The following is a 26,115-nucleotide window of genomic DNA, read 5'->3' on the forward strand; positions in this document are numbered from 1 at the left end:
AATAAAGCAGACTTTAACAGGCAACTGGTTGGTGGGGATTGTTGCATGTTGGGCTGCCAGCAAAGTTAGCAGTGCGAACCCACCAACTGTTTCTTGGAAATAAATGGAAAGTGAGACTCCCATCGAGTTACAACCTAAGAAATTTTCGAGAGCAGTTCTATCCTGTCTTCTAGGGTCATTATGAGTCAGAATTAACTGGTTGATGGTGAATTCAGTGTGAATTTTGGAGAAGGGAACTGTGAAGTGAACGATGGCCCCACCCGCTTGATGAAAGTTTACATGGTCAGTGAAACAAGGCTTCTGAGTTTGTGAAATAATTTGGAAACATGTTCATGACCTTAATAATGGAAAGAATCAAAGTATAAAGCTGTCTTAATTGAATAGAAGTATATAAAATGTAACACATTGTTCTCACCAAATTGCACCCATGAAAAATGTCGAGTTAGCAAAAGTTGTCTCATCTAGATCTTTATTTCCATACAAAGGGCATATAAAGGCAACTTCTATCAACTTATGGGCAGATCAGGGGGACATTGGGATGGGAACACAAAAGTACAAAGTGGGGGCTGTGTTCTAGTTGTTGTCCCATGGGATTCTTCCCCTCTACTTCCCAAAGCGATCTTTTCAAGTTTGGGGTTTGTTTGTTTTTGCTTATGTCTTTGAGTTGCCTTCATAATACTTTTTAGAAAGAATTGAAGCCCCCTCCCCAAGATGAGCACCCTTCCCGTCGGCCGCCCGGGGACTTGGTGGTTTGGGTTAGCTAGAGATCAGAGCCTACCATGATCTTCTTGTGTATGTCTTTAAAAGTCATAGATGGTCCATTCCAATCTGGATAAGAAATGCGTGTTAACGTGTCCATGCTCTTTCGTACTGTTTCCTTTTTCAAGTAATCGATATTCACTTTTAAGGAGATCTTCCAGCCTGTGGCTTTCGTGCAATGGAAACATTTTCCTGGTGGCGGTTCCGTCGGAGCCGATGCCTGGGTTCTTTCTGAAGCCACATCCGAGTGGACCTCCTTACATCCTCTAAACCAAACCATGCCCACTCCATCTATATTTAGGCCTAGTCATGGGTAGGTAATTAATGAATAATTTTCATGCTAATGCCTCTCAGACCAAGGCTGCATCCATAACCACATAATCATCACAGTGGAAACTCTGACTCAGCTGCGATGTTTGATAGGAGGGACCTTAGAATAGTGCTGTAGACGATTCCGTGCAAAGGCTGTAGTTGGTGACCCTGCTTTGCAAGTCTTTCCAAAAAGTCTGAAAACATGTTGGCATGTCCTCACTCGGCCCTGTCACTTCTGCTTAAATTCTCCCATGGAGAATACTCATGATCATGGGACATGAAGGTGAACTTGATCGCGGGCAGCCACCCTCTGGGGAGTGAATCAGCATCATGGGATTTCCCTGGGCGCAAGCTTCCCGGTGGGTTTATTTTTGCACGGCATTCCTCTAGGGAACAGGGTGCCCACTCAGGAGGGTTTACCTCCCCTGCACTTGATCAGACTTGCCCTCGGAAATATCTTCTCGTCGGGAATGAGGTTTTTGTGAGATGCCTACTGTGGCAAAGTGGGGGGGGGGGGGGCCCCAGAAGCAGGGGGGGGGGACCTTTTTCTGCGGAGGGCCATTTGGATATTTATATCATGATTCGAGGACCATGCGAAATCATCAACTAAGAATAATCAGCCTGCTGTATTTACTGAAACATTGACCTGCCTCGCCCTTCACCGTGATAGCTGGAACCGCTCTCTCTGGTGAGGCACGTGATGTTTGCTGACACTGGTGATTTCACAGGCCTGCTGTGGCTCGAAAACTGGACATTCCCCACCCCAGGTCGTATTAGAACGGAATCTAGTAACACTAAGAAAATAGTCTATCAGTGGCCGCCTTCGACCTGTTACACTTGGCAGGGCAACTGGAGCTACCTTTTAGGCCTCGCTCCAATGACTTCCCCATTTTGCTGTACTTTATCTAGCTGAATGTGTTAAACAAATGGTTATAGAATCCGACCACATGTACCTCCTCCATCTCCAATTGGGTTTCTCCCGCACCTGTCTCCTTACCCCCTAGCCACTTCACTGGAACTAATTTTGAGATCAGTACTGACCCCGGTCATCATAGCAACCCAATAGGACAGACTGTGTGGGTCTCTGAGACTGTATTCTTGATAGAAGTAGAAAGCCGCAGCTTTCTCCTGAGAAGCCACTGTTGACCGTGAGGTTAGCAGCCTAACGTAACCCACTGCACCACTGGGTATAAAGAACAAAGAAGCACACCTTTTCTGGTATTAAAATGCATATTCCCTTGGTCTGCTCCTATGACTGCCCCTGGGGACAGTTTTACAAAGCATTTTGGAATGACCATCCTTCTCAGTACCACCCATCGTTTGTTATGATCTACACAATCGAATGATTTTGCCCAGTCAGTAAAATACAAATGAACATCTTTCTGGTGGTCTCTGCTTTGAGCCAAGATCCAGCTCACCTTAGCAATGATAACCCTCATTCCACATTCTCTTCTCACTGCAGTTTGAATTTCTGGCTGCTCCCTGTCGGTGCACTGCTACCATTGTTGAATGATCCTCAAGAATATTGTACTTGCATTTGACATTAATGATATTTCACAATTATATCTGCAGTCTGTCCGGTCACTTCTTTGGAATGGGCACAACTATGGATCTCTTCCAATCCGTTAGTCAGATAGCTGCTTTCCAGATTTCTGGGCATAGATGAGTGAGTGCTTCCAGTGCTTCACCAGCTTGTTGAAATATGTCAGTTGGTATTCCTTCACTCCCGGCAGGCTTTTTCCCCCCCCTTTCAATCCTTCAGTGGGAATTGAACATCATCCTCCAGTATCATAGGTGCTTGATCTCATACTACCTCTTAAAACGTTTGCATATCACTCAGTTCTTTTTTTTTTTTTAACATTTTATTAGGGGCTCATACAACTGTTATCACAATCCATACACACATCAATTGTGTAAAGTACATTTGTACATCGTTTCTCAAAACATTTTCTCTCTATTTAAACCCCCGACATTAGGTCCTCATTTTTCCCCTCCCTCCCCGCTCCCCCCTCCCACATGAGCCCTTGATAGTTTATAAATGGGTATTTTGTCATATCTTGCCCTGTCCGACGTCTCCCTTCATCCACTTTTCGGTTGTCTGTCCCCCAGGGAGGAGGTCACACACAGTTCCATGTAATCGGTTCCCTCTTTCCTACCCATTCTCCCTTTACCCTCCCTGTTTTGCCACTCACACCACTGGTCCAATAGGGCTGATCCGTCCTGGATTCCCTGTATTTTCAGTTCCTATCTGTACCAGTGTACCTCCTCTGGTCTAGCCAGACTTGCAAGATCGAATTCAAGTCATGGTAGTGGGAGCGGGGAGGAAACATTTAGGAACTAGAGGAAAGTTGTATTTCTCATCATTGTTACATCGCACCCTGACTGACTCATCTCCTCCCCAAGACCCCTCTGCAAGGGGATCTCCAGTGGCCTACTAATGGGCTTTGGATCTCTACTCCGCACTCCCCACATCATTCACTATGGTAAGATTTTTTGTTCTTATCACTCAGTTCTTGTTGGTACAGTTTCTCTGTGCATTCTTGCTATTGTCTCTTGGTGCTTCGTGAATCATTCAATAGTTTTCCCATGAAGCCGTATTCTTATTCAGTATTTGACCATAAATCCTGACCTTAGAGCAGTGGTTCTCAACCTCCCTAATGCCGCAACCCTTTAATACAGTTCCTCATGTTGTGGTGACCCCCCAACCATAACATTATTTTCATTGCTACTTCATAACTGTAATTTTGCTACTGTTATGAATCGGGCGACCCCTGTGAAAGGGTTGTTTGACCCCGAAAGGGGTCATGACCCACAGGTTGAGAATTGCTGCCTTAGAGTAAGACGCAAAACCAGGAGAAAACCAAGAACCCACATTATCTGACCCAACTCCTTGCCACTTTCCCAAGTCTGTTCCATGTCAACTATGTTGCCTCCTCACTGGGCCCCGGAGCTCATGCATGTCTTGTGCACTTAACTAGAATCCGCCTTCCCCAGATGTTCTCCTGAATCTGGCCCTTACCCTTCTTAAAACTCTAGTCACATATCTTCCTTGTGACATTTTTTCCTCGATATTTAATATTTCAAATCCCTCATTTCTGTGCCAAAGTCAAGCCTTCTTTTCATACTAGTTTCTTCTCAGAAGACCTGCTTTGTTACACAACTGTACAACAGAATATCTTTTCAAACTGAAAAATATGTATGTCTATAGCAGATTGAAATGTGCAAGGCCCTAGAATTAGAAAGAGGAAGAGCACACTCAGCATATCTGAAACTGAAAGAACTCAAGGGGCCGGGGGGCGGATCAAGCCTCGAGTTGCAATCTTGAAAGATTCTGGAAGCAAAATATTGAATGATGCAGGAAGCATCAAGGAAAGATAGGAAGAATACACAGAGTCACTGTACCAAAAAGAACTAGTCGATAATCCACCATTTCAAGAGGTGGCATATGACCAAGAAACAATGCTACTGAAGGAAGAAGTTCAAACTGCATTGAATGCATGAGCCAAAGACAAAGTTCCAGGAAAAGCTCTTGAAATGTTTCAGCCAGCTGAAGGAGTAGAAGGACTCACTTACCTGTGTCTTCCAAATTTGGAAGGATTCTGTCTTGCTTGGATCCACAATCAATGCTCATGGAAGCAGCAGTCAAGAGATCAAAAGATATATTGAATTAGGTAAATCTGCTGCACAAGACTTCTTTAGAGGATTGAAGAGCAAGGGTGGTAATTTGAGGACTAAGGTGTGCCTGACCCAAGCCAGGGTATTCTCTGTTACAATATATTCATGTGAAAGTTGGACATTGAATAAGGAGAAGACCAAAGAAGAATTGATGCATTTGAATCACGTTGGAGAAAAATACTGAAAGCACTGTGGACTACCAAAAAGGACAAACCTTCTTATGTTGAAAAAGTAAGGCAAGAGTGCTCTTTAGAGGCAAGGATGGCAAGACTTGGTCTTACATACTTTGGGCATGTTGTCAGGAGAGACCAGTCCCTGAAAGAGGACATCAGGTTTGGTAAAGTGAAAGGGCAGTGGAGAAGAGGAAGACCCTCAACAAGATTGGTGACACAGTGGTTGTATCGATGGGCTCAGGCATGGGAACAATTGGGAGGATGGCCCAGGACTGTGCACTGTTTCCTTCTTTTGTGCATAGTGGGCTATGCGTTGGAGCCAACTCAATGGCACCGAACCAAAGTCAGAACACCATATCAGACTGATATTCCTAATTTTTCAAGGGTCTTCAATGCCCTTTGGTCAAGAGTCTCAAGGCTTATCCAGAACCCTCAACACAGATGAAAGAGAATGGTCATCCGGCCAAGTCCAGCACCTTCTCTCGACTTACCTTAGGCTGAGGGGCCTCTGTGGTTCGGTGCTACCCAGATTTTTGCCTCTGCAGAAGCCCTTTCCACAGAGGCAAATCCGAACTGAAGACCCAGGAAGGAGAGATAATCCGAACTGAAGACCCAGAAGGAGAGATAGTTTCTGTCCCTCAGTCCCAAATATACTTCATTCGATTAACCTCTAAATGGTACTATCATTCTGTTACTAGACTACAGAGGAGAGCTGACCGATAGGTCATGCTAAATGTGTTCTTTCTAAAATTTGCCAGAGCATCTAGAAGATGAGCATGAAGAAGATCATGTTTTCAGTGTCTCAATCGGGATCTGTGTAACCTACATGCATGCGTATTGTCATCATAGGATTAGGAACTACCTTGTCTCCTGTGAACAAGAAATCACTTATTCCAAATGTCTCTATAGAAAACAAAGCTACCTCTGTTACTTGAAGGAATGTTAAAGGTATGTATGGGGACACCCCAGTCTCTTTAGAAGCTGTCTTTGTTGTGGGAGCTCACACTCAGCAACACAGCATCATACTCAGTGTTCACACACCCAGCGACTCACAGCAAGCATTTATGAGTCCCAAAGGATGTAGCAAAGCTGCAGGAAAGCCCCAAGAGCCCTTGTGGTGTAGTGGGTTAAGACTTGAGCAGCTCACGGCAAGCTCAGCTGTTTGAAACCACTAGCTGCTCCAAGGGAGAAAGATGAGGCTTTCTACCTCTGTAAAGATTTGTAGTCCCAGAACCCCACCCCCATCCCCGGGACAGTTCTACGCTATCCTCTCAGGCTTAGTGGTGTATGACTTTACCTTCTGTGCTTTGGACCCATTCTCAAGAGAGACCAGTCCCTGCAGAACATCATCGTGTTTGGTAAAGTAGAGGGCCAATGGAAAAGGCGGACAAACTTCACAGATGGATCGATGCAGTGGCTGCAGGAATAACTGGGACACAGCAAGGGTCGGGACGATGGCACAGGACCGAACAGTGTGGCACAGGGTAGTGCAGAGGGTCAGCATGGTTTGAAACTGACTAGATGCCACATGGCAGCAACTGGATTATGAGAACAAAATCAGAATGCAGCATCCTCCTATAGAGATGCTTGAGGGTGGCCCATTCACTGCATCGTCAGAGACCACAGATTTTATCCGTTTTCACACGTGCTACCCCACCACTAGTACAGCGACTAGGACGTGGTAGTCCTTCTGAAAATATTTGGGGGGATTAATGAACTTACTGAGTAGATTTAATTACTATGAAGCTCTTAACCCAACATTCTAGATTGTTGTAATCTCACTCTTAACTGTGTCTCTCACCTAAACCCCATGGCTATCCCACCAAGACTTGCTGTCATCAAATAATCCCATCAGTTGCTACAACAAGCTCCAAGGGGAAAAAGAAGCCAAGATCTTGTAAAACTTAGGAAGAGAAAGACCTGGTACTGGACCATATCATAAGGAGCATAAGAACTGGGTGAGAGGAGACCAAATTGTTGATAAGAGAAATGAATTTGTTGGTATTAGTTGTCCCCGGGTCATTCCCAATGCTTATCCTGTGCTGTGAACTGCTCCACCGGCTCCGACCTTTCAGAAATAGACCAACAGGCTGGTCTCCCAAGGTGCCTCTGATGGATTCGAACCATCGACCTTCAGACTAGTAGTCAACTGCTTAACACTTTGTACTATCCAGAAAAGTGGGACAGCTACATAAAACCCTCCTTTCCTCTAAAAATGGATTCAGGCTTAACTAATAAGGAACTAGAGCTTCACTGATTCCCAGGAAAAGAGATCGGATTCATTTTTCTAAAACTTGCCTGTATACATTAATTATATCTCACTTGCCCATGCTATACATTTTTAATGTTGGTGAAATGCAAAAAACAAAGTATACACCATTTCAGTTATGTTGGCAAATACAATTCAGTGATATTAATTGCCAAAAAACAAAGTATACACCATTTCAGTTATGTTGGCAAATACAATTCAGTGATATTAATTGCGTGCCCCATGTTATGCAGCGACCAACCCTATCCTTTTCCAAATGTTCTATTCACCCTTAACAGAAACCTAGCCTCCTGAAGCATTTCTTCCTCAGACCCCCTCCCACCTGCGTCTGGTTTCTAGGCATTCACTTATTCTGGGTGTTTCATTTGCATGAGACATACACACTCTGTCCATGTATGGCTCAGCTCACTCGGCTTGTTTTCAAAGTTTATTCGTGACATAGCGTGTCCCAGGGCCTCGTTTTTCCTTCACGTCGTCCTACTAGGTGCCATCCAGTCCATTCCAACCCATAGCGACCCGGCACACGGCAGACTGAAACACCGCCGGCCCGGCCAGCCTCACCGTGGTTCCTGTGCGTGAGCCCATTCCATTGTATAGATGTATGAGAGGGCTTCAAAACTTGGTTGAAAGGCGGAGTGAAAAGGTAGTGGCGTTTTCCCGTGAACTTTTGAAGTCCCCTGGAGCTCTGGGGGCGTCGGGGTCACCCATTGGGCTGCTAACGGTGCAAGATCCTCAGTTTGAAACCGCAAGCCTCTCTGTGCGCCAAAGATGAGGCTTTCTACTCCCATAAAGAGTTACAGTGTCAGAAACCCACAGGGGCAGTTCTACCCTGTCCTATAGGGTCACCGTGAGTCAGAATTGACCTGTGAATTTGGAGCTTTTGCACAGGTATGTGTTGCTTAATGTCCACAAAATTTTCTGTGAAATAGGATACAACGTGATTTCCCCTTTGTGCAAATATGTACATCCTAACTCCAAAGGACTCCTAGTACACTGGCCTGGTAGTATGTGGTTCAGGTAGTTCCCGCTGCCGATTCCTGGGGTGAACACTAAGCCATGTCCCACCTGGCAACAATGACCTTTTCTGCTAAGCCAGCTACCGGGAAGGTCAATTTACCCATGAGAAGAATCTACTCAGGGAGAGGATGGTGTGGGCCTAGGGGAACAAGAACACCTGAGCCAAGGCTGGGGCACCTGGGCACCTACTTTTCCTAGGGTGTCCTCCAGGGCCACTCTGGACTAGACCTGCCTAGTCACAGGAGCCGAGGGAGGACCAGACATGGGAGTTATTGCCTGGGCACAGCATCTAGATGAAGTGGGGTTTTGACCTCAAGACCAGGGCCTAGCATTCCTGTACTCAGACATGCTAGTGCTTCCAAACAGACATGAGCAATGTATTCCTGCACCACTAATTTATCTGTGAGTGATCTTTTCATCTTTTTTGGCTACTGTGAAGAAGACTGCCATGAACACTGGTGTACAACTGTCTGTTTGAGCCCCTCCTTTCAAATCCTTTGCCATGGAATTCCTTAGTAAAATGTAATCCTATGTATTTTGGTGGGTTTTTTGTTTGTATTTTGAGGCATCACCATAGTGTTTTCCACAGTGGCTATATCAGTTTTTTTTAAACCATTTTATTGAGGGCTCGTACAGCTTTTATCACGATCCGTGTATTCCTCCTTTGTGTCAATTTGCACGTCAATTTATATTTCTAATCCTAACCATGGAGGAGGGTTTCGATTTCTCTACATCTTCTGTTGTTATTTTCCAGGTAAGAGCCATTCGAGTGTGTTTGAACTGATATCTTGTTATAGCTCTGATATGTGTCAGGCTGCTAACCATGAGGTCAGAGTTTCAAAGCCCCCACTCATTACATAGAAGAAAGATGAGATTTTCTGCTCCTGTGAAGATTTACAGCCTCAGAAACTCGGGGGCAATTCTGTCCTGTCCTACAGGGACTCTATGGGTCAGAAGAGAGTCATTGGCAGTGGATTGGGGGGGGGGGTTGTTTTTTTTATTTTGACATATTTTCTTGTGTTTATCAAATCTTTGTATAACTTCTTTGGTGAAATGTCTATTAAGTCCTTAGCTCATTATTTAATTGGGCTGTTTACCTTCTTGTTGTTATGCTATAGAAATGGTGTATGCACTCTGGGCATCAAACCCTAATCAGATATAAATGGTCCCCCCATCTACTGGTGGTCACTTCATTTTGTTTATAAAGTTCTTGGATCCTCCGAAGAGCAGCATTGTTCATTTCCATTGACCTGGTCTGTCTGTGTGCATTTGGTCTCTCGTCTGGGAAGGCGTTGTTGAAAACGCAATCACAAAGCATTGCTCTCGTGTTTCCTTTGCATCGCTTTTCTGTTTCCATTTTCACAGGGAAGGCCTTGGATCCATTCTGGGTTAATTTTTGTATGTGATGTCAGATGTGCCCCCCCCCCTTTCCCTGGGCTACGTAGACGTTATTCCTTTGTTCTTTGTGGTCAAAACCAAACAACCAACTATCACCTTGATCATCTAATATCCTTCAGCTTAGGACTCTCAAGGCCAGCTCAGGTTTTCTCTCTTTCTTTTCAATGGAAATGTTCCCTAAGTACTTCCTCTTTAACGAAGATGCTGCGCTCCGTTCAACTCATGCCTTCATCGTGAGTTGATTTGTAATGCTTCCTCTCTCACCATTTCTTGCACTGAGCACTTCTTCGGAGCTAATTTCAGCAACTAATGTACATTTAAGTCTGTTTCATTTTGTTGTGTTTCTGTTTTAAGAGAGAGAAAGTGTCTCTCGTGACTTGGGCTTTTAACACTGACTCTCTTGCACAGCCTGTATCTGAGACAACCTTGGTGGTCTAGAATACTGCACATTCGTCTACGAGTTGGACAATAAACTGCATGTGTGGGTTTGTCTGGGACCTCTCAGCTTTTTGCATTGCCAGTCTCTGGTGTCATCAGTCATTAGTCGTCAGGTCGCCCATCTGCCGGCCAGAAAGCATCCCTGGCTGAGCTGAGTTAGTAAATCAGAGCCGGGCAGGCCGCCCGGCCACCAGAACATGTAGCTAGGCTTGGGACAGTCCTCCCCTTTGATCCTGTGGAGGAGGCTCATTTGATCAGACCACGTGGGAGCCCCGCCCCGCCTGCGGAGGTGCAGGGCCGACTGCAGGCTCAGCAGTGATGCTCGCTCTCATGCATCCCGACTTCAGTTTCTCGTTTCCAAGCAGTGAGCGAGGCTCTGAGGCCTGCAGGGAGCTGTGTCACGTGTGCTTCTTCTTGCCCTGCTGCTTCCTTTTGAATTCTCGCCATGGGGTGGTGGTGGCACCGCAGCAACAGAATGCAAACCCCTGTCCCAAACACAGACATCTCCAGCAGATGATCCCCAGTCATGACTTGCTACTTGGGGCAGTGACCTGTGTCCAGACCTGTCTTCCTAAGTCATAGACATTTCAAATAATCCCCATGGGCCCTCAGCAGCGCACACACGTGCAGCATCTCATTCGATTCTACCCCTCCGGGAACAAGCCCCAGTGGCACCGTGCTTATTTACCAAGCCCTCAGCTCTGAAACAAACCCACTGGCCACGCCACAGGAGGACAATGTGGGAGGAAGATGCTCCCTTAAAGATGCTAGCATTGGAAAATGCTATGGGGCAGGTCTCCTCTGTCCGGCTGCGTCACACCGAGGCAGAATCAACGAGACAGCAGTGAGTTTGCTTTGAGTTTTATCATCCGTTTGCGAGGAGCCCAACTTGCAGAGAAGAACAGCAAGCCACTGCCCAAAGGTCACCACTGTCGGATGCGAAGCAGTCAGACTTGAGTCCGGGTAGGCCTCAATCCAAGCACAAGTTCTTTACCACTCCACTTATGACCCAGGAAGTTTTATGGGCACCCTCATGGGCTCTCCCACACCCCCCCCAACTTCTTCCTCCCGGACCCCACCCCACCAGCCACAACAAAGGGAGAGTGACAGTGATCAGCTCTGGGATGCAAGCAAAAAATGCACATGTCTGCTTTTGTCGTCGGGAAATATTCTCCATCTTCAGCTTTGCTTTGGCTAGGGAGAAAGGAGCCTCAAGGACGGTCTTGGCCGGCTTTCATTTGTGTCCTGAGTGCCCAGGTGCAGACGTCACTTACCTTATGTTCTTTGTGTTTAATGAAAAATTGTTCTCTGTAAATGGAATACTTGAAATCAGAGCACAAAGTAGGGAGTGAAAGGATTCCCAGCACGACCCCCTCCCGCCGCCTCTCCACCCCCCACCACCACCACCACCACCTCTCCATGACTCTCTCTCATTTCCTCACTTTTCTTTGGAGCTCTTCACTGGTTGGTATGAGTGATTTCAGGAGAGAAACAGGATTCTGTTGGGCTGATAAAAAAGCATTCACAATGTGCATGGAATGTAAGAAAGTTTCATTAATAATCATCTGTATTGTCAATAGAAACTATATGCAATTGATACAAAAATAACAAAATAGCAGTTAAGAGAGAATCAACCAATGCATTTTGTAAATCTGTTCGGACCAACCAAGTTTAGGTGTGTCCTAGCAAAAGACCGGAAACTCCCACCTGGAAAGAACCCATAGAAACATCAGGGCTTAAGGCCCAAACGTGGTCACATTGAACACATGAGATATGAACATGAAATATACACAATAGAGGACTCTTTGCCGAGAAAAAGTTCGTTAAAAATGGAACTGGAACAAAAGACAAATTAAAGAGTGTAGGCAAATCTATAAGGGCTGTCAAAGGTTTGTATGCACCGTTAAAAGAAAGGGAGAGGTCGGACATGGCAAGATATGACAAAATAATGATTTATAAATTATCAAGGGCTCATGAGGGAGGGGGGAGCAGGGAGGGAGGGGAAAAATGAGGACTTAATGCCGGGGGCTTAAGTGGAGAGGAAATGTTTTGAGAATGATGAGGGCAATGAATGTACAAATGCGCTTTACACAATTGATGTATGTATGGATTGTGATAAGAGTCATATGAGCCCCTAATAAAACGATTATAAAAAATTAAAAAAAAGAAAAGTTAGAGATGATTTGTCTCCCTGTCCCAACAGGCGGGTACAGAGTACTCATTAATTTTTATGTGTTTCTTTGTTTGCTGGTTTGTCTTGGGGTTGATTTGCTCGGGGTTTATTTCTGTGCTTTCTTTCTGGACTGCGTATAAACACTGCTGGGGGCTCTGCACAAGGGAGAGCTCCCTGCTGGACACAATGCCTGGCCGGCAGTAGGAATCCGGCAAATGTGTGGGTTCTTACCTGAATTGACTTCTGAACTTCTCTTCACAGCTAGCGAGAAGCAGATGACGGTGGTGTGCAAGGAGTCCCCGAAAGAGTACCTCCAGCCTTTCAAAGACAAACTAGAAGAGTTCTTCCAGAAAGGTAGGCCACTTTGTTGAGTGTGCGTTCATAACACTTTGAAATGTCCTTCATCGCACAGGGCACTCTCTGCCGACAGGCCCTGCCATCCCAGCGGGGCTGACCTCAAACAGTTGCTGTGATCCCATTAGTCCATCTCACCTGCATCTGCAATGTGCCTGGAGCTCATATCACCTGTCAGTCGCTTAAAGCATCTAAAGTCACCCTTGTATTTGTACACATTTGAAGGCCGATCGTTGTTTTGGTTTGTCCTTGTCTTGTCACGGAGCTGTTCATTTGTGGTCCATGTCAACTGACAGGTGACGGATGTGTAAGGTTTATGCAGTCACGCATTTCAGATCTGTGGTCAGCCTGGACACAGGTGGATAATGATTACCCTCCTGGCTTTATCAGCAAATTGGAAACGTGTGTTGTATTTTCCATTCCTTTGCAGAAAGGCAAATTGGGGCCAGGTGAATGTCACACACCCAGTCACTTGGCACACACTGACCTTTGTGGTCAGTAGGTGGGACTGCTGTGTATGGGACTCGGCACATTATTTAGAAATCCTACCAGGCTAGTTTCCATCCCCCGTGATCTTGGCAGGCATAGGGAACTTTTTCATTGACCACTCTCTGCACACTTGCGAGTCTAATGTCTTTTAGACATTTCCTATTCTAATTTCTCAAATGCAGCTTGAGCTATGAAACAGAAATAGGATGGATTGGCTGGAGGAAGCATTTGTCGTTGCTAGAAGACTAGAGGAAATGCACGTAGGAACATTTGGAGGATAGGTCGACATGCTGTTTCTATTATTGGATAAGGCCACAGGATACCACATCATCAGCAAAAACTGTTAATCAGGGTGAATCCATAAAGTATGGCCAAACCACCTTGGGGATTGGCTGAGAAATTCGTAGTCCTTGAGTCAGAGGAACTCCGTTCCAGCTGCTCCCTGGATGCACGCGACGCTCATCGAGCCCCGGCGTGAGGAGGGCTGTTGGATTTGAAGCCAGAGAAGTCTGAGTGCCCCTGTGGCCACTGCTGAACCTTCTCGACGAGGGAACTTGCGCTGCTGGGCAGAGTGCCGTCTGCAGACAAGCAATGATACCAACTCTACATGTTAATGTCACTGTAACTAATAGGCTTTCTAGCCGATGGATCAAGATAAACTCACGACTTCCTAGTTGTACCATATAAATGCAACCTAGTGGACTATAGGAAAATATCGAATACTACCCTTTGCTTACCCCCAATGATTAATTCTGCTTCTGACCTCTGTTGAATTTGAAATTAGATTCAATACTGAGATACTATTTTTTAATTGCTATTTTTTCTGTTTCTGAGTAATTGTGCAGTGTGCATATCTGGGTAATCTGCCTTCCATGTGTGACAGCTTGGTAAAACTTTTTCATCAAGCTCATTAGCATCTTAAAGCATTTTTACTGTGAATACATTCTTTTTGGTGTTTAGGGTTTAAGTGACATAGATTGATTCAGAACCTTGAAAATCATCTTTAGTGCCTAAGGTAAATCATTTGTGCCTTAGTGCCTAAGTGCCTAAGGTAAATAATTTGAAAGTCATGGTTCAAAGTTATATGTTAGTTGCTTCTCTGCTCAGATTCTTAAACGTTTGCCCTGCTCAGAGAAACTAGATCATGCGGTAGAAGGAACGATGTGGTTCCAATAGGCTGTTCTAAGAAAGCCCAAGAGCAGTGGTTTTCAATCATCGAAGCACTTGGAAAAGATTTTTTAAAATCTCGGCATCAAGGCTAAAGGTCATACCAATGACCCCAGCATCTCTAGGGTCCAGAGCAGACATCCGTATTTAAAAACAAAACAAAAACTCTTTTCCCATATGAAGCCCAAGTTCAGAATCACTTGTTGTCAATCACTTTGTTCACGTTTAATGTATAGTCAAAGTTATGTCTTTTTAGTCTGGAGAATATAGTCAACTCTCCATTAATGAATATCATGAAAAGGGAGGTGGGGAAGCTATGAAAGATAACTAAAAATCATCGTTAAAACAAAGTCGATTAAAAGAGCGATTTGGGGATCCTTTAAAAGGAATTTAAAGGTAGTAGTTACCATTCTATTAAATAATTTTAAAATGCAAATGTATATGATTGTCAGAATCTTAAATATCTCAAAACTGCTCAATGCAAAGGACCAGGCTCGATAGCCTGTTCCTTTTAGCTCATCTCTTATCTGAGTTGGTAGAAAAACAAAACAAAACGAGAATTAAGCTGTGTGATATGTCAGCCACTAGCCACATGTATGTATCAAGTTGATGAGGCATTGAAATGTGGCTAACTGGAATCAAGATGTTCTGTAAATATAAAACACACATCGTATTTTTAAGCATTTGTAAAGAAAAACTAAAGGAGAATGTATAATTTATATTGTTAAAATATTGATTGTATGTTAAAATCAGTATAGTGTTGATATGCCCTTGGTTTGCCTGTAATAAATGCTCTAGGCGGCTAGTCTTGAAACTGCCAAATGGTTCCCTGGGACTTTTCTAAAATACGTAAAAGCCTCCTTTATTAACTTGCATGGACACGATTTTGGATCCATTATGTTAAATAAGTAAAATACACTATGGTTCATGTGCCTAGCTCTTTTACTTTTCATGTGTGGCTACCAGAAACCTTAAATTGCGTAATGTGACTCTTATTATATTTCAGTCAGCAATGCTAGTCTAGAAGTGTGGTCCCGGCCTTCCTCACGCCATTCCATCGCTTTCTCTACGTTCTCAGCTTGGACCTCGGGCGGTTGGAATGCAAGCTTCCAGAGCTAGCCGCCATGCCCACCTTTGCTCTGGGTGTGCTCATGGTTAGTCTTTCTGTAGGTTAGCGTGACAGGGAGGAGCTGGCATTCTACGCTGGAAAGTCAGGACACATCTCATGATTCCGAGAGTGAGGCTCTGCCCACTTGTACTATATTGAAACAAGGTATCACCTGACGTCTCAGGAATGTCCAATAGCAGTTCCTAATGATTTCACTGGTTCATAGAATTTTAAGGATTCCTGGCCCACCCCCACCAATATGCACTATCAACCCTCAGGTAATTAAAAGATTACAGGCATTAGTGTGCAGCTTAAATATAGTACTTCCTGCCAGACAAAGGGACAGTCATAGTGAGATGTACCATCCTTTTATGTTTTACTAAGAAAGAGGGAGCTCAGGGTCAGCACGCTGCTGGTCACTGAAAGGTGGGCTGTGTGAATACACCCAGCAGCTCTTCCACAGAAAGACCTGGCCAATCTGCTTCCAGGAAGACCACAGCCCCGAAAAGTCTCTGGGGTTCTTCTGCTCTGCCGCACGGTGTTGCTGCCATCTGTGGGAATCGCCTCCGCGGAACTCGGCAATGAGTATGGTCATCGAGGAAACATTACTGTCAATGGAACCCTGCCATCTCACAGATTATATGAGAGATGCTAAAATGTGAAAAAAAAAATCCCCTTGCTATTGGAATGACTGCGCAACAGGTCATTATTGGGTATAGGGAACCAGAGAGAAAGAATGCCGTGCAGTTCCACGTCACCCAGGGGAGACTTTCGGCAAAAGAAATGTTCTTGTTCGGACTTTCAGGAAAAGAGCAAAGGTGGCGAGGACAGGGTTGATGGAGTGCTTCTACATGCCAGCGCCATGGCTTTCCATCTTTTGTTTGCAAGGAAACTCTCCAAATTCTTCGGTCATTGCCACACAGATGAGGAAGGGGGGGGGGGCGGGGTTAAGAGGCTCAGCAGACAAAGCTTTGATGAGCATTCCAGGCAGCAGAAAAGCAAGGCAGGTCTCCAAAGAGTAAGACGCATGGCAAGTGAGTCCATGTAGCTAGATCACAGGGCCCACGGAAGAACAGGAGATCACACAGAAGAGTCTGTATGACTAGCTAAGGCCAAAAAAGTCTCTCCGTGTTCCCTGGTAGGCCAGAGAACCTTTGGAAAGCGCTCTTGGCATGCATAGGGGTGACGTGGCCGCATCGGGTTTGCTTCGCTTTGCTTGTGAGAGGAGGGTCATTATGCTGTTGTCATGGCCACCAAGAACTACATTGTGACGGACGGCAACATAAAGAAGAGACGGACAAGTGAGAGCCTAGCAGCCAATCTGTTAAGCTGTTTTACAGGAATATAGGCAAATGATGATAAGGCTTTGAGCAAAGGCAAAGACAGTAAAATTAAGGAAGGAACACATTTATAGAGTTCTTTAGACTTATAGGACTAGATAAGCCATTGGGGGCGGGGGAGAAAGGGAGGAGTAGAGAAATGGATTAATTCTCCTTTTTCTCGCATATATAGCTAGCTAGATGTTTTAAGAAGGCCCGATTGGGGACTGAGGACAATGAGATACACTTTGAATATGTTCATTTTGATGGGTTTCCATGCGACACACAGAGTGTCGGTCTCTTGGCAAAAGTCTGAGTGGCATAAGTCGTGTTGTAAAAAAAAAAAGTCATGCTTTAAGAATCTAATGGTCTAAGATCTTAATGGTTTAAGAATGTGATGAAAGTGTGGCCTAAGAAGGTCCCTGACGTACAGGAGTGTGTGAGCCAGGTATCACCTAAGAACCACAGGTAAAAGAAGGGATCCCTGTACTTCTGGAGAACACCTTAGTACTTCAAAGGAAAGCTAGTTTTCTATCGGGGCCCTTATCATTCATAGAAGCAACTCTGATGGCGCATTGGTTACACCTTCAGCAGCTGCACCTAATGGTCAGTGGTTTGAACCCACCAGCCGCTTCATGGAAGAAAGATGAGGCAGTCTCTGCTTTCACAACGATTACAGCTTCGCATACCATCAGGGACAGTTCTCCTCCCGAGTGGTGGCCCGAGTGGGAATCCACCTGATGGCCGCGGGGTTTCCGCTGGAGTCACCCCCAGTCTTAGGCAATTGCATTCTTCGTGCCCGAGGAGTGTGTGTAACTAAGTTGACTCAGGAGCTGGCTCGTTTTCACGGGCGTTGCGATTCCGTGCTTTTAACAAGCAGGAGGACTTCCGCTTTCTTTTGTAAATCATATCCTGTTGCCACCTCGAGTCGTGATCTGTTTGTTCTTCTGGAGTTCTCTCTCTCTCTCTCTCTCTTTTCCCTTTGCCCTTCACAGAATGCCCTGAACTAGTGATGCTGGGTGACCCTGGGGTGCCTGCCCCTCACTATGTCCTCTCCTGAGCAGAACGGAAAATCAGTTGAGCAGCAACACTTTTCGAAGTTTGGTATCTCCGCCTTCCTCCTTGAATGCTTTCTGTTGGAGGCGGTGGTGCTTTTGTGATTTATGTTGTTGTTGTTTTCCTTCCCCACTAGTCTCTTGTTGCTTCCAATTTACAGCTCAGGCCCGAGTAACCTTGTGCAGCCATTATTCAAGCTAATGTTTTCCCACCCTCAGATCAAACATAGTCATAATGATATGGCCCTCAAAAATGTGATGCTCACATTAAAGGTCCCCATAAACGTGGCAGGGATTCTGTAATTGAAAGAAGGCGCAGGGCGGCTGATTACATCCCAGGTAGAGGTCTTGTAGGTGGTCCTTTCGAGCTGTTAAATTGGTCATTTGTATTTATAGCTTTGGCAGGGAGGACTGGAACCGAAACTGGCTCTCCTACCAACACTCCCGCAGTCGGCCTTATCTCGTTCTCCACTGCTTTGATCTGGCGTTCTCGAATGGAGCCAAGCCCAAAATGAGTCTGAATGAACTATGGTGGGCCCCGTTTCTCAAGCCATCCCCTAAGCTGACAAGCTAAGATTACAGATGTTCTTAGATGGAAGACACTGTTTCCTAGTCAAATCAAATCAATAAAGGAATAAACTTACCAAGCCGTGGAGGGTAGGGGTGGGGTGGCCTCCCTACTGCATTGAATGCTGCAAAGAAAATGATATAAATAACTGCATATTCCATGACAGCCCGCAGCATGCCCGACATACTCAGTGCCTTCAGACAGTCTGTGTGTGTGTGTGTGTGTGTGTGTGTGTCTCCCCCGTCATTTGTTTCCTGTTTAAATCATTTCCGAATTAGTAAACCATGCCAGATCCTGGTGCAACACATTTTAGGTATATAACACATATTTTGTGGTCAGCCCTCTGGGATACCAAAACATCTTAAGTTGGTGTATGCCTATAAGCCGCTCTTAATAAACACTGAGGTCTGCTTAGTCTGACACAGGCATGACTGGACCTCTAAACGATAGAATATGAGTAGGTGATTAGGCATTCTCCTCCACTCAACTCTCAAAAATGTGCAAATAAAACCGTCGGAGTCACTATGTTCAGGCAGGAAGGCTCAGGAGGGTCAATGGACCAGATATGGTGGCCCGTGAGAGAAGTAGCTCTTCCATTGTCAACAGAGCCTGTGAGAGGAGGACTTCGGGCCCAAACAGGGTCTCCTCTGCCTCACTGCCACTGAGGGAGGGCGAGGATGGGTTGTTCCAAACCTTCATCGAACAACCAACACTCAGAGAAGCCGTCGCGATCTTTGGAACACAGTACAGTAATCCCCAGAAAGGGAGAAATCCATGTAATCGGCATTCTCTTAGGAGAACTCAGCTGACAGAGTTGTTTGAAAACAGTTTTGTGGGGTTTTCTTCCCAAACATTTTGATCAAAGAGCAAATTTTGTTCCCCAGAAGCCTACTCCTCCCTTCTCCCTCTGCTATTCGCTCTCCTGTGTCCCCTCTCCACTTCGGGTGAGGCTTTGCACTGTCGCTCTAGTTTTAAAATCTTAAGTAAAACACAGCATAGTTCTTGACCAAGTGAAACTTGCTTTCAGAATGTGAGCATGGTACGATACTAGGAAATCTATTAACATTACGGTTCTTAGTAGTTCTAGGGAGAAAAATCATAAAACTTACATGGCCTCTCTAGGAAATGTAAGCAAAATAACCCAACTCCATGGCCAAGGAGTCTCTCCCCACACATGGCCACCCTACCCAGGGTTTCTAAGACTGGACATGTGTATGGCAGCAACAGGCTCATCTTTCTCTGAAAGAGCCGTTGGTGGCTTTGAACTGCCAACTGTGAGGAGCAGCCCTATGCCTAACCCACAGTGTCACAGGGCTCCATAGAGCAACAGATATGTATACACACACACACACACACACACACACACACACACAGTGGCTCTAAGCTCAGGAGGCCAGATTGCTTTAGGGCAACAGGGACTGGTCCTTAAATTGATATTTGCAGTAGGACTTTGAAGTATTAACTCCACACATCCTTGCTCCTAACAATGATGTTGGGCGATGCCTTCATGTCCCTTTGTTGTGGCAGAAACCAGGTGGTTTGGTGGTAGAGCTGCAATTCCAGTCACCCCTTTGTGACAAGTCACAACACTGTCTGATAGGCTTGAAGGAGAGCCCCGAGTCAAGAGGGCCATGTTCTTTTCTATGTGCAAGCTTTCTTGTCTACTTGTTAATTCTCCCATTGCAGATTTCATGGGTGTCTTTATTGTCCATCACCACCCTCTGGGAGAAACGCCAATTTGTTTAAAACCTCACCCTTGAAGTTTCCATTCGGATACTTCTTGGATTCAACTTTCCTTAAAGCTCACTGAATCTGAGGACTTAAGTAATTTACTCAATCAAGGTCAGTGTGATCACAATTCCAATGTTGTTATTGGGCTAGCCTAGTCGCTTGGAAAAATCACTTACTCTCTCCAGCAAGATCCTTGTGGGTAAAGAGAACTAAGAAGTTTCTCCCACCTTCTCACTTAGACTCTGGGACTCTGAATGCCTGGAGTCTTCTACCATCTCCTTAGACTCCGGGACTCTGAATGCCTGGAGTCTTCTACCATCCTCAACAACAAGAACGCTGATATCTGCTGCAGTTTCTAAAGGATAACAGAGACAAGTATTTTATGTAATCAGCATTGAGCTCTGCATCCTTCCAACATCATTGTTTTCGTGTCAGTCTGGGCACAGCTACCACTTCTTTGGAGTCTGTACAACGATCATCGAGGCTTTAATCAGTGATTGATGGCCACTGATCTCCCAGGACTTCTCTTGGACGCACTCAGTTATTGTCTTCTCTGGGATGGGAAGACTTAACATCTATGGGTTGTTTTGTAGAATGTATATGATGTAGAATATATATATACACGTATATATATTACATATCTATTTATTTGTAGAAGGTGGTTTTACAGATAATGTACCACTTTGGAAACGTCTCTTCCTTCCATAACGTTAGAAAGATCTGCTTCTCCTGGTCATGGTTTTTCTTTTCTGCAGAGTTGATTTTGTTGTAAAGGAGTCCTGGAAGCCCTGGTAGGAGTTCAGGAGCTGTAAGGTACTGAATGTAGGCCAGGTCCCAGAGTCTCGCTCTTCTATACACGTCAGCTGCTACTGCTATGACGCCATTGGAGGGTTCTCTGATCAGCTTGTTCTGAGGGGGATGCTCAGAAAGTCAGTCATGAAGTTTTATCTTCGCAAGGGTGGGAACGGACTTGGGATCCAGATGGCCAATAACAAATGACAGAGGAAAGTCTGAAGTTCTGAGAGGACTCCCACACCGGTCTTCTCTCCTCTCAAAGCCAAACGCAATGACTGTGAGCCGGGTCCTCCCGGACTTGAATGCTCCTTTTTGTGTCAGTGAAACAGGAAGTAGAGTTAGCCTAAGGTAAAGGTACCAAATGTACATGACGTTTTTTACATAATCGTTGTTTCCTTCTGTCATTAAAATATTTTATTTTCAAGTATTGTTATAATTTCTATCGTGGTATCTTGATAGCAGGGAGTGATACCATTCCGCTAAAGACAGCATGGCTACCAAAATCAACAAGATTACCACCTAGTGGCGGCTGACTTACACTGCAAGCACATGATCCTTGGGACCCAGCGTCTGAGAGCCTTGGCCCAGTGGCTAAATTAATGGAAAATAACAGTCAATGCCTCAGAGTAAGCAGCTCTAAATATCCTTGATAATTGCTCATTACCATAATACCCATACTGGCTTTCTAGCAGACAAAAGAGTAAGGAGAAGTTGCTATTCTTGTTTTTTTGAGAACCTGCAACTTTAAAAAGTAGTAAGGTGAGAGCGTAATCATTTAATTCTTTACTCATTGTGTTACATTATTCGAAAAGCAAAGCATCCACCTTTTCTTACCAGTCTTGCAAATACAAGTTTTGATTTCCGTGTGCCGTTTTTCTTCTAAAAAGTTACTGCTTATCTGATGAGATCAGAGTGGTGGTAAACAGGAACACGCGGTGGTTTCTGGCTCTAGGAAATATGCAGGGCCAGTCGGGTTCCCACAAGTTCAACAAAAAGTCCTGAGCTTCTTGAATTGCCTGATCCCCGATAGCCTAAGAAGCCCTGGTGGCCGAGTGGGCTGAGGGTTGGGTTGCTACCCACAAGGTCAGTTGTTCGAAACCACCAGCCACTTTGTGGGGACAAAGAGGAGTCTTCCTATCCCTGTAAAGATGTATAGTCTTGGAAACCCACAGAGGCAGTTCCATGCTGCCCTGTAGGGTCAATATGCGTTGGAGTCGACTTAATGGCAGTGAGTTTAACTTTTGAGTTTGTGTTTCATAGCCCATGCTCACCCCTCCCCTCCAAGTCAGGCCCCAGGATCTTTGTCGTTTTCCATGCTCCAAACATCTATCAGCTTGTTGACATTCAAATTAGTCATTGAAATGAACACACCATCTGACTGCTGAGCTCATCACACCATCTCCGTTCCTTGCTGAAAAAAGAAGGGAAATGTGAAGTGAGTGATGGTAAGGTAATAGCCCTAGGAAAGCACTACGCAGTCAAGCTGGTCATGGAGAAACCCCCTGAAAAATCTGTTTGAAATCACTATGCTTCTCAGGAGGGCACTCGGCTTCCCTTAATTTCTTCCCTCAGGTTTCATGATTCTAGTAGGATTAGGTCTAATTACTAACATAATATATGTGCGTGATCGTCTGCCTTCTTAAACTTCAGCTTTCTCTGGCATGAGACCCTAGTCTGTAGTCATGGCTGTGGCTTCAGTTGTAATTGGTCTGAGCTTCGTGTGATAACATAGGTTCCAACATGTTGACAGCAATGAATACAACCAGAGAGTCCTGGGTAAGATTCAAGGGGTAGGTTTTGCATGCATCTCTTTCAAATTGGTTTTTTTTACCCCACTGTTTCTGTTGTAGTCTCCTGGGAGACTATAGCGAAAAGAAGGCTGGCTTTGGAATGAATAAAACTGAGTACAAAGCCCTTCCCTGGCTGTCTGACCTTGGGAAATTTCATCTGAAGGACTGGGTCCTTCCGCTTGAAAATAGGGGTAATAATATCAACACCAGAAGGTTACCGTGAGGGTCAAGTCAGCCAGTACATGTCAGCCACCCAGTACTGTTTCCAACATGAAGACCAGAAGCCAAAAGAGCTGCCGTCAAGCTAACTCCTGCACATGACAACCCCGGGCATTGTCCAGGCTGTGTCCCTTCGGAAGCAGATCACCAGGCTTCTCTGCTGAGGCTCCTCTGGAATGCCAATGTGTCCGTTAGTAGTTGCGTGCGGAATCATTTGTGCTAGCTTGGTCACATACAGTATTTGTGTTCTTCCTTGCTTTGACCCTTCCCTTATGTTTTCTTATGTTTGGCTGTGATGGATGATTCTTCGGCAGAGACGAAGACTTGAGTTTCATCAAATATGCGGCATTAACCAGGGGTCATTTCCTTCTTTACCCTCGCTAGCACAGGTAGGGTTGCTCAAACTAACTTATACAAACAGTAATGAAAACTTTACTCTCTTGTAGGCAGAGCCTTGTTGGCACAGTGGGTTACAGGTTGGGCTGCTAACCACCAGGGCAGCAGTTCGAAACCAACCAGTAATTCCTTAGAGAAGGAGGAGGCTTTCTACTCCTGTAAAGATTTATAATCTCAGAAGACCGCAGGGGTCATTCTACCCTACCCTATAGGGTCATTATGAGTGATACTTAACTCAGGGGCAGCGAGTTTGCATTGTTTTAATATTCTAGGCCCCACGACATAACCACAAACTAAACCCTCTGCCATCAAGTCACTTCCAAGCCACAGTGACCCTACAGGACAGACCAGACCTGTTCCTCGGCCTTTCAGAGACTAACTCTTTACAGGAGCAGACGGACTCGTCTTTCCCCACAGAACAGTGGGTAGGTTTGAACTGTCAGCCTTGCAATTAGCAGCCCAGCACTTCACCCACTATATCACAAGTTTCCTGTTATTGAGATAGTGGTGATCAAAATGGATATAATCTCTACCTTTAGAATTTATATTTGTTCGTGAAAACGACAGCCTGGTGACCATGACTAACAATGGTGCCCAAATCCAGGGTAGATATATTGCTGTATAGCCATCCAATATAAAACAATAGTTTATTCTTAGCACTCATGGTTCTGTGAGTTGACTAGTCTCAGATGGGTCTCCTGTGAGGTTGGAATCAGATGATGACTAGAATTGGAAAAGTAATCCGAAAACTTCTCCATGCACGTATCTGGAACCAGGCGGCGATGAAGCTTCCGTGGGGAAGAAGTGGAGGTGGGATGACTATCTCAGAGCCAATGACGTCTCCCTATTTAGCTTGAGTTGACTTAGTCCATCAAGACTTTGAATACCGACCATTAGTGCCTCCCATCTGATAAAAAGAGATTTGTGTTGTCTCAAAGAGTCAAAGAAATCGCCAACTAGACATGTGATTGCTCTTGGCCTAATAATGTCTGCAGGACGAATGGGGTTTGCAGGGAGTGAGATTTTATGACTCTCCTTAAAACTCCTGACTACTCTAGGTGACCGCATGGAAGGAAACAAACAGCTAGGTAGTAGCCTATGAATCTGACTCTACTTAGTGGGCCCATGGCCCACAGGAGGGCTGTCACCAGAGATCCGAGTGCGTGCCCTGGACTTAAAGAAATGCCCAGGTGCTGCATTTTCTACCTCATTTGAAATGCACATTTTTTAGTTGGAAGACACACACACACCTCACTTCCCTCATAAATCAACATAAATCATACGCTTGACATGATGAAGGTTTTCTTCCCCCGATCTGGCCTTTAAACCACTCCCCTGGACTATTGTTTTAATCATATAATCATGTAATGGTTTGTTTTAAATATAGTTTAGTTATATAATCATGTGTCCTTATCTCATCACATAATCTCCCAGAGTTCAGTAAATTAAAAAAAATTCAGTGCATAAAAGTGCGTGCAAATTTCACTTGCCCAGCATAGGTAAACATACAAAGAGCAGTGAAAGGTTTAATAACACACCTGCTTATGGAGAGAATAAATGTGTGCCTTTTCATTTTAATGTCCAGATTAAAGATTTTTTTAGACCTTTCAAAAGGCATGCATTATCAGAACATTGAGGTCTATTGGCCCAAGTCTTGCTTGGCTACGGGAGACAGCACTGAAACTTGGGCATTTCTTTGTCTGTATGCTTGCTTTACGTAAAAGTGCCTCTTCAAAAGCCCAATGCTCATGTCTACCTGCCTTCGCAGGGGCTCCCCAGGGGTTGCCGGGCCCCCGCACAGCCCGGTTGGTGATGCTGCCTCCGACAGGGTGGAAGCAGAGCTCCACTGCCTAGAAAGCAGACCTCACCAGCTGCATCTTGTCATTGCGTATAAATCCATACTGTTCACCCTTGTTTCCCCAGGGGATAACGAGCGTGAAGCCAGATCCACCGCGGGCTCGGCCCCACAGCTGCAGAGCATTGTGAGCCTGTGAGATCGGGTAGATCCTTAGCCGTTTTTTTGGTATTTGTCAAGGTTGTTTAGCTGAGTCGGAAGTATAAGCTACTGAGTAACAGAGGAAGCAGATCTAACCACCTGCCCTGTGTCCGTAGCCAGCACTATGCAACCAAGTGCTGTGGGCCCGGAATGGCGGCAAGGAAGGGGTCGACGGAAGGTGGCCCTTGAAGAGTCGCTTCCAAGTCACTCTGGAGAAACAAACTTTTTTTTTTCTTCAATGACGCCTGTAACCTAGCAATTTTCTGATACAGAAAAGAAGCATAAGGGACCAGAGTCTGGAATTTGTATTAACGTTCACGAGTTTGGGTTACATGTTCCAGGTGAGGTGATTTGGGACACCACCTGTCTTAATTTAAAATCACGAAATTATGCACTTGGACATATGTGACCTCTTCTCCAGGGACAGAGGTCATTGTACTCTGAGATTAGAATAGCGCGCGTCCATGTGTGTGTGTGTGTGTGTGTGTGTGTATGTTTCTCCAAAGTATTAAATAAACACATCCAAGAGGCATCTGAGCAGAAACAAGCTTAAAAAAAAAAGTAGGCTGTGTTGTTCTCCACAAACTATGATGATCTAAACCCGAGATCAATGAGCTGTCAGGAAACCGGAAAAAAACAATTCCAAGCAAAAATTATCTAAAGTAATGGCCAAAGGGAGAAAGAAAGCCACTGGCTGGATCAACGGTGATAAATGTTGGAGGTCTGTTTCTCAATCTGGTTCCTGCGTGTGAGTCCCTCTTTGAGCAGCGGTTTCTGCGTAATGCGAACCTTTCGGATTGTACGGCTCTCCTGTCTGTGCATATCTTCCAGAGTTGGGACAGGTAGAGTGAGGAGTTGGATTTTCTTCTTTAAAAGATGAAGACTCCCTCTTTTAACCCGTTATGTGCATACTT

The 26,115-nt window shown here is 45.1% G+C and overlaps 1 protein-coding gene across 1 annotated transcript in view; it reads left to right on the forward strand.

Annotated features, from left to right (window-relative positions):
- Nucleotides 1-26,115, forward strand: part of FMN1 (formin 1) — a 338,627-nt gene that overhangs the window by 228,684 nt on the left and 83,828 nt on the right. Inside the window, exon 13 of the mRNA XM_004712678.2 lies at nt 12,476-12,568. Coding sequence (XP_004712735.1) covers nt 12,476-12,568 — 93 coding nt within the window. The remainder of the gene's footprint in view (nt 1-12,475; nt 12,569-26,115) is intronic.

Source organism: Echinops telfairi, unplaced genomic scaffold, assembly GCF_000313985.2.
Source record: "Echinops telfairi isolate 266 unplaced genomic scaffold, ASM31398v2 ScPeMD7_18;HRSCAF=68, whole genome shotgun sequence".
NCBI classification, from domain to species: Eukaryota; Metazoa; Chordata; class Mammalia; order Afrosoricida; family Tenrecidae; genus Echinops; species Echinops telfairi.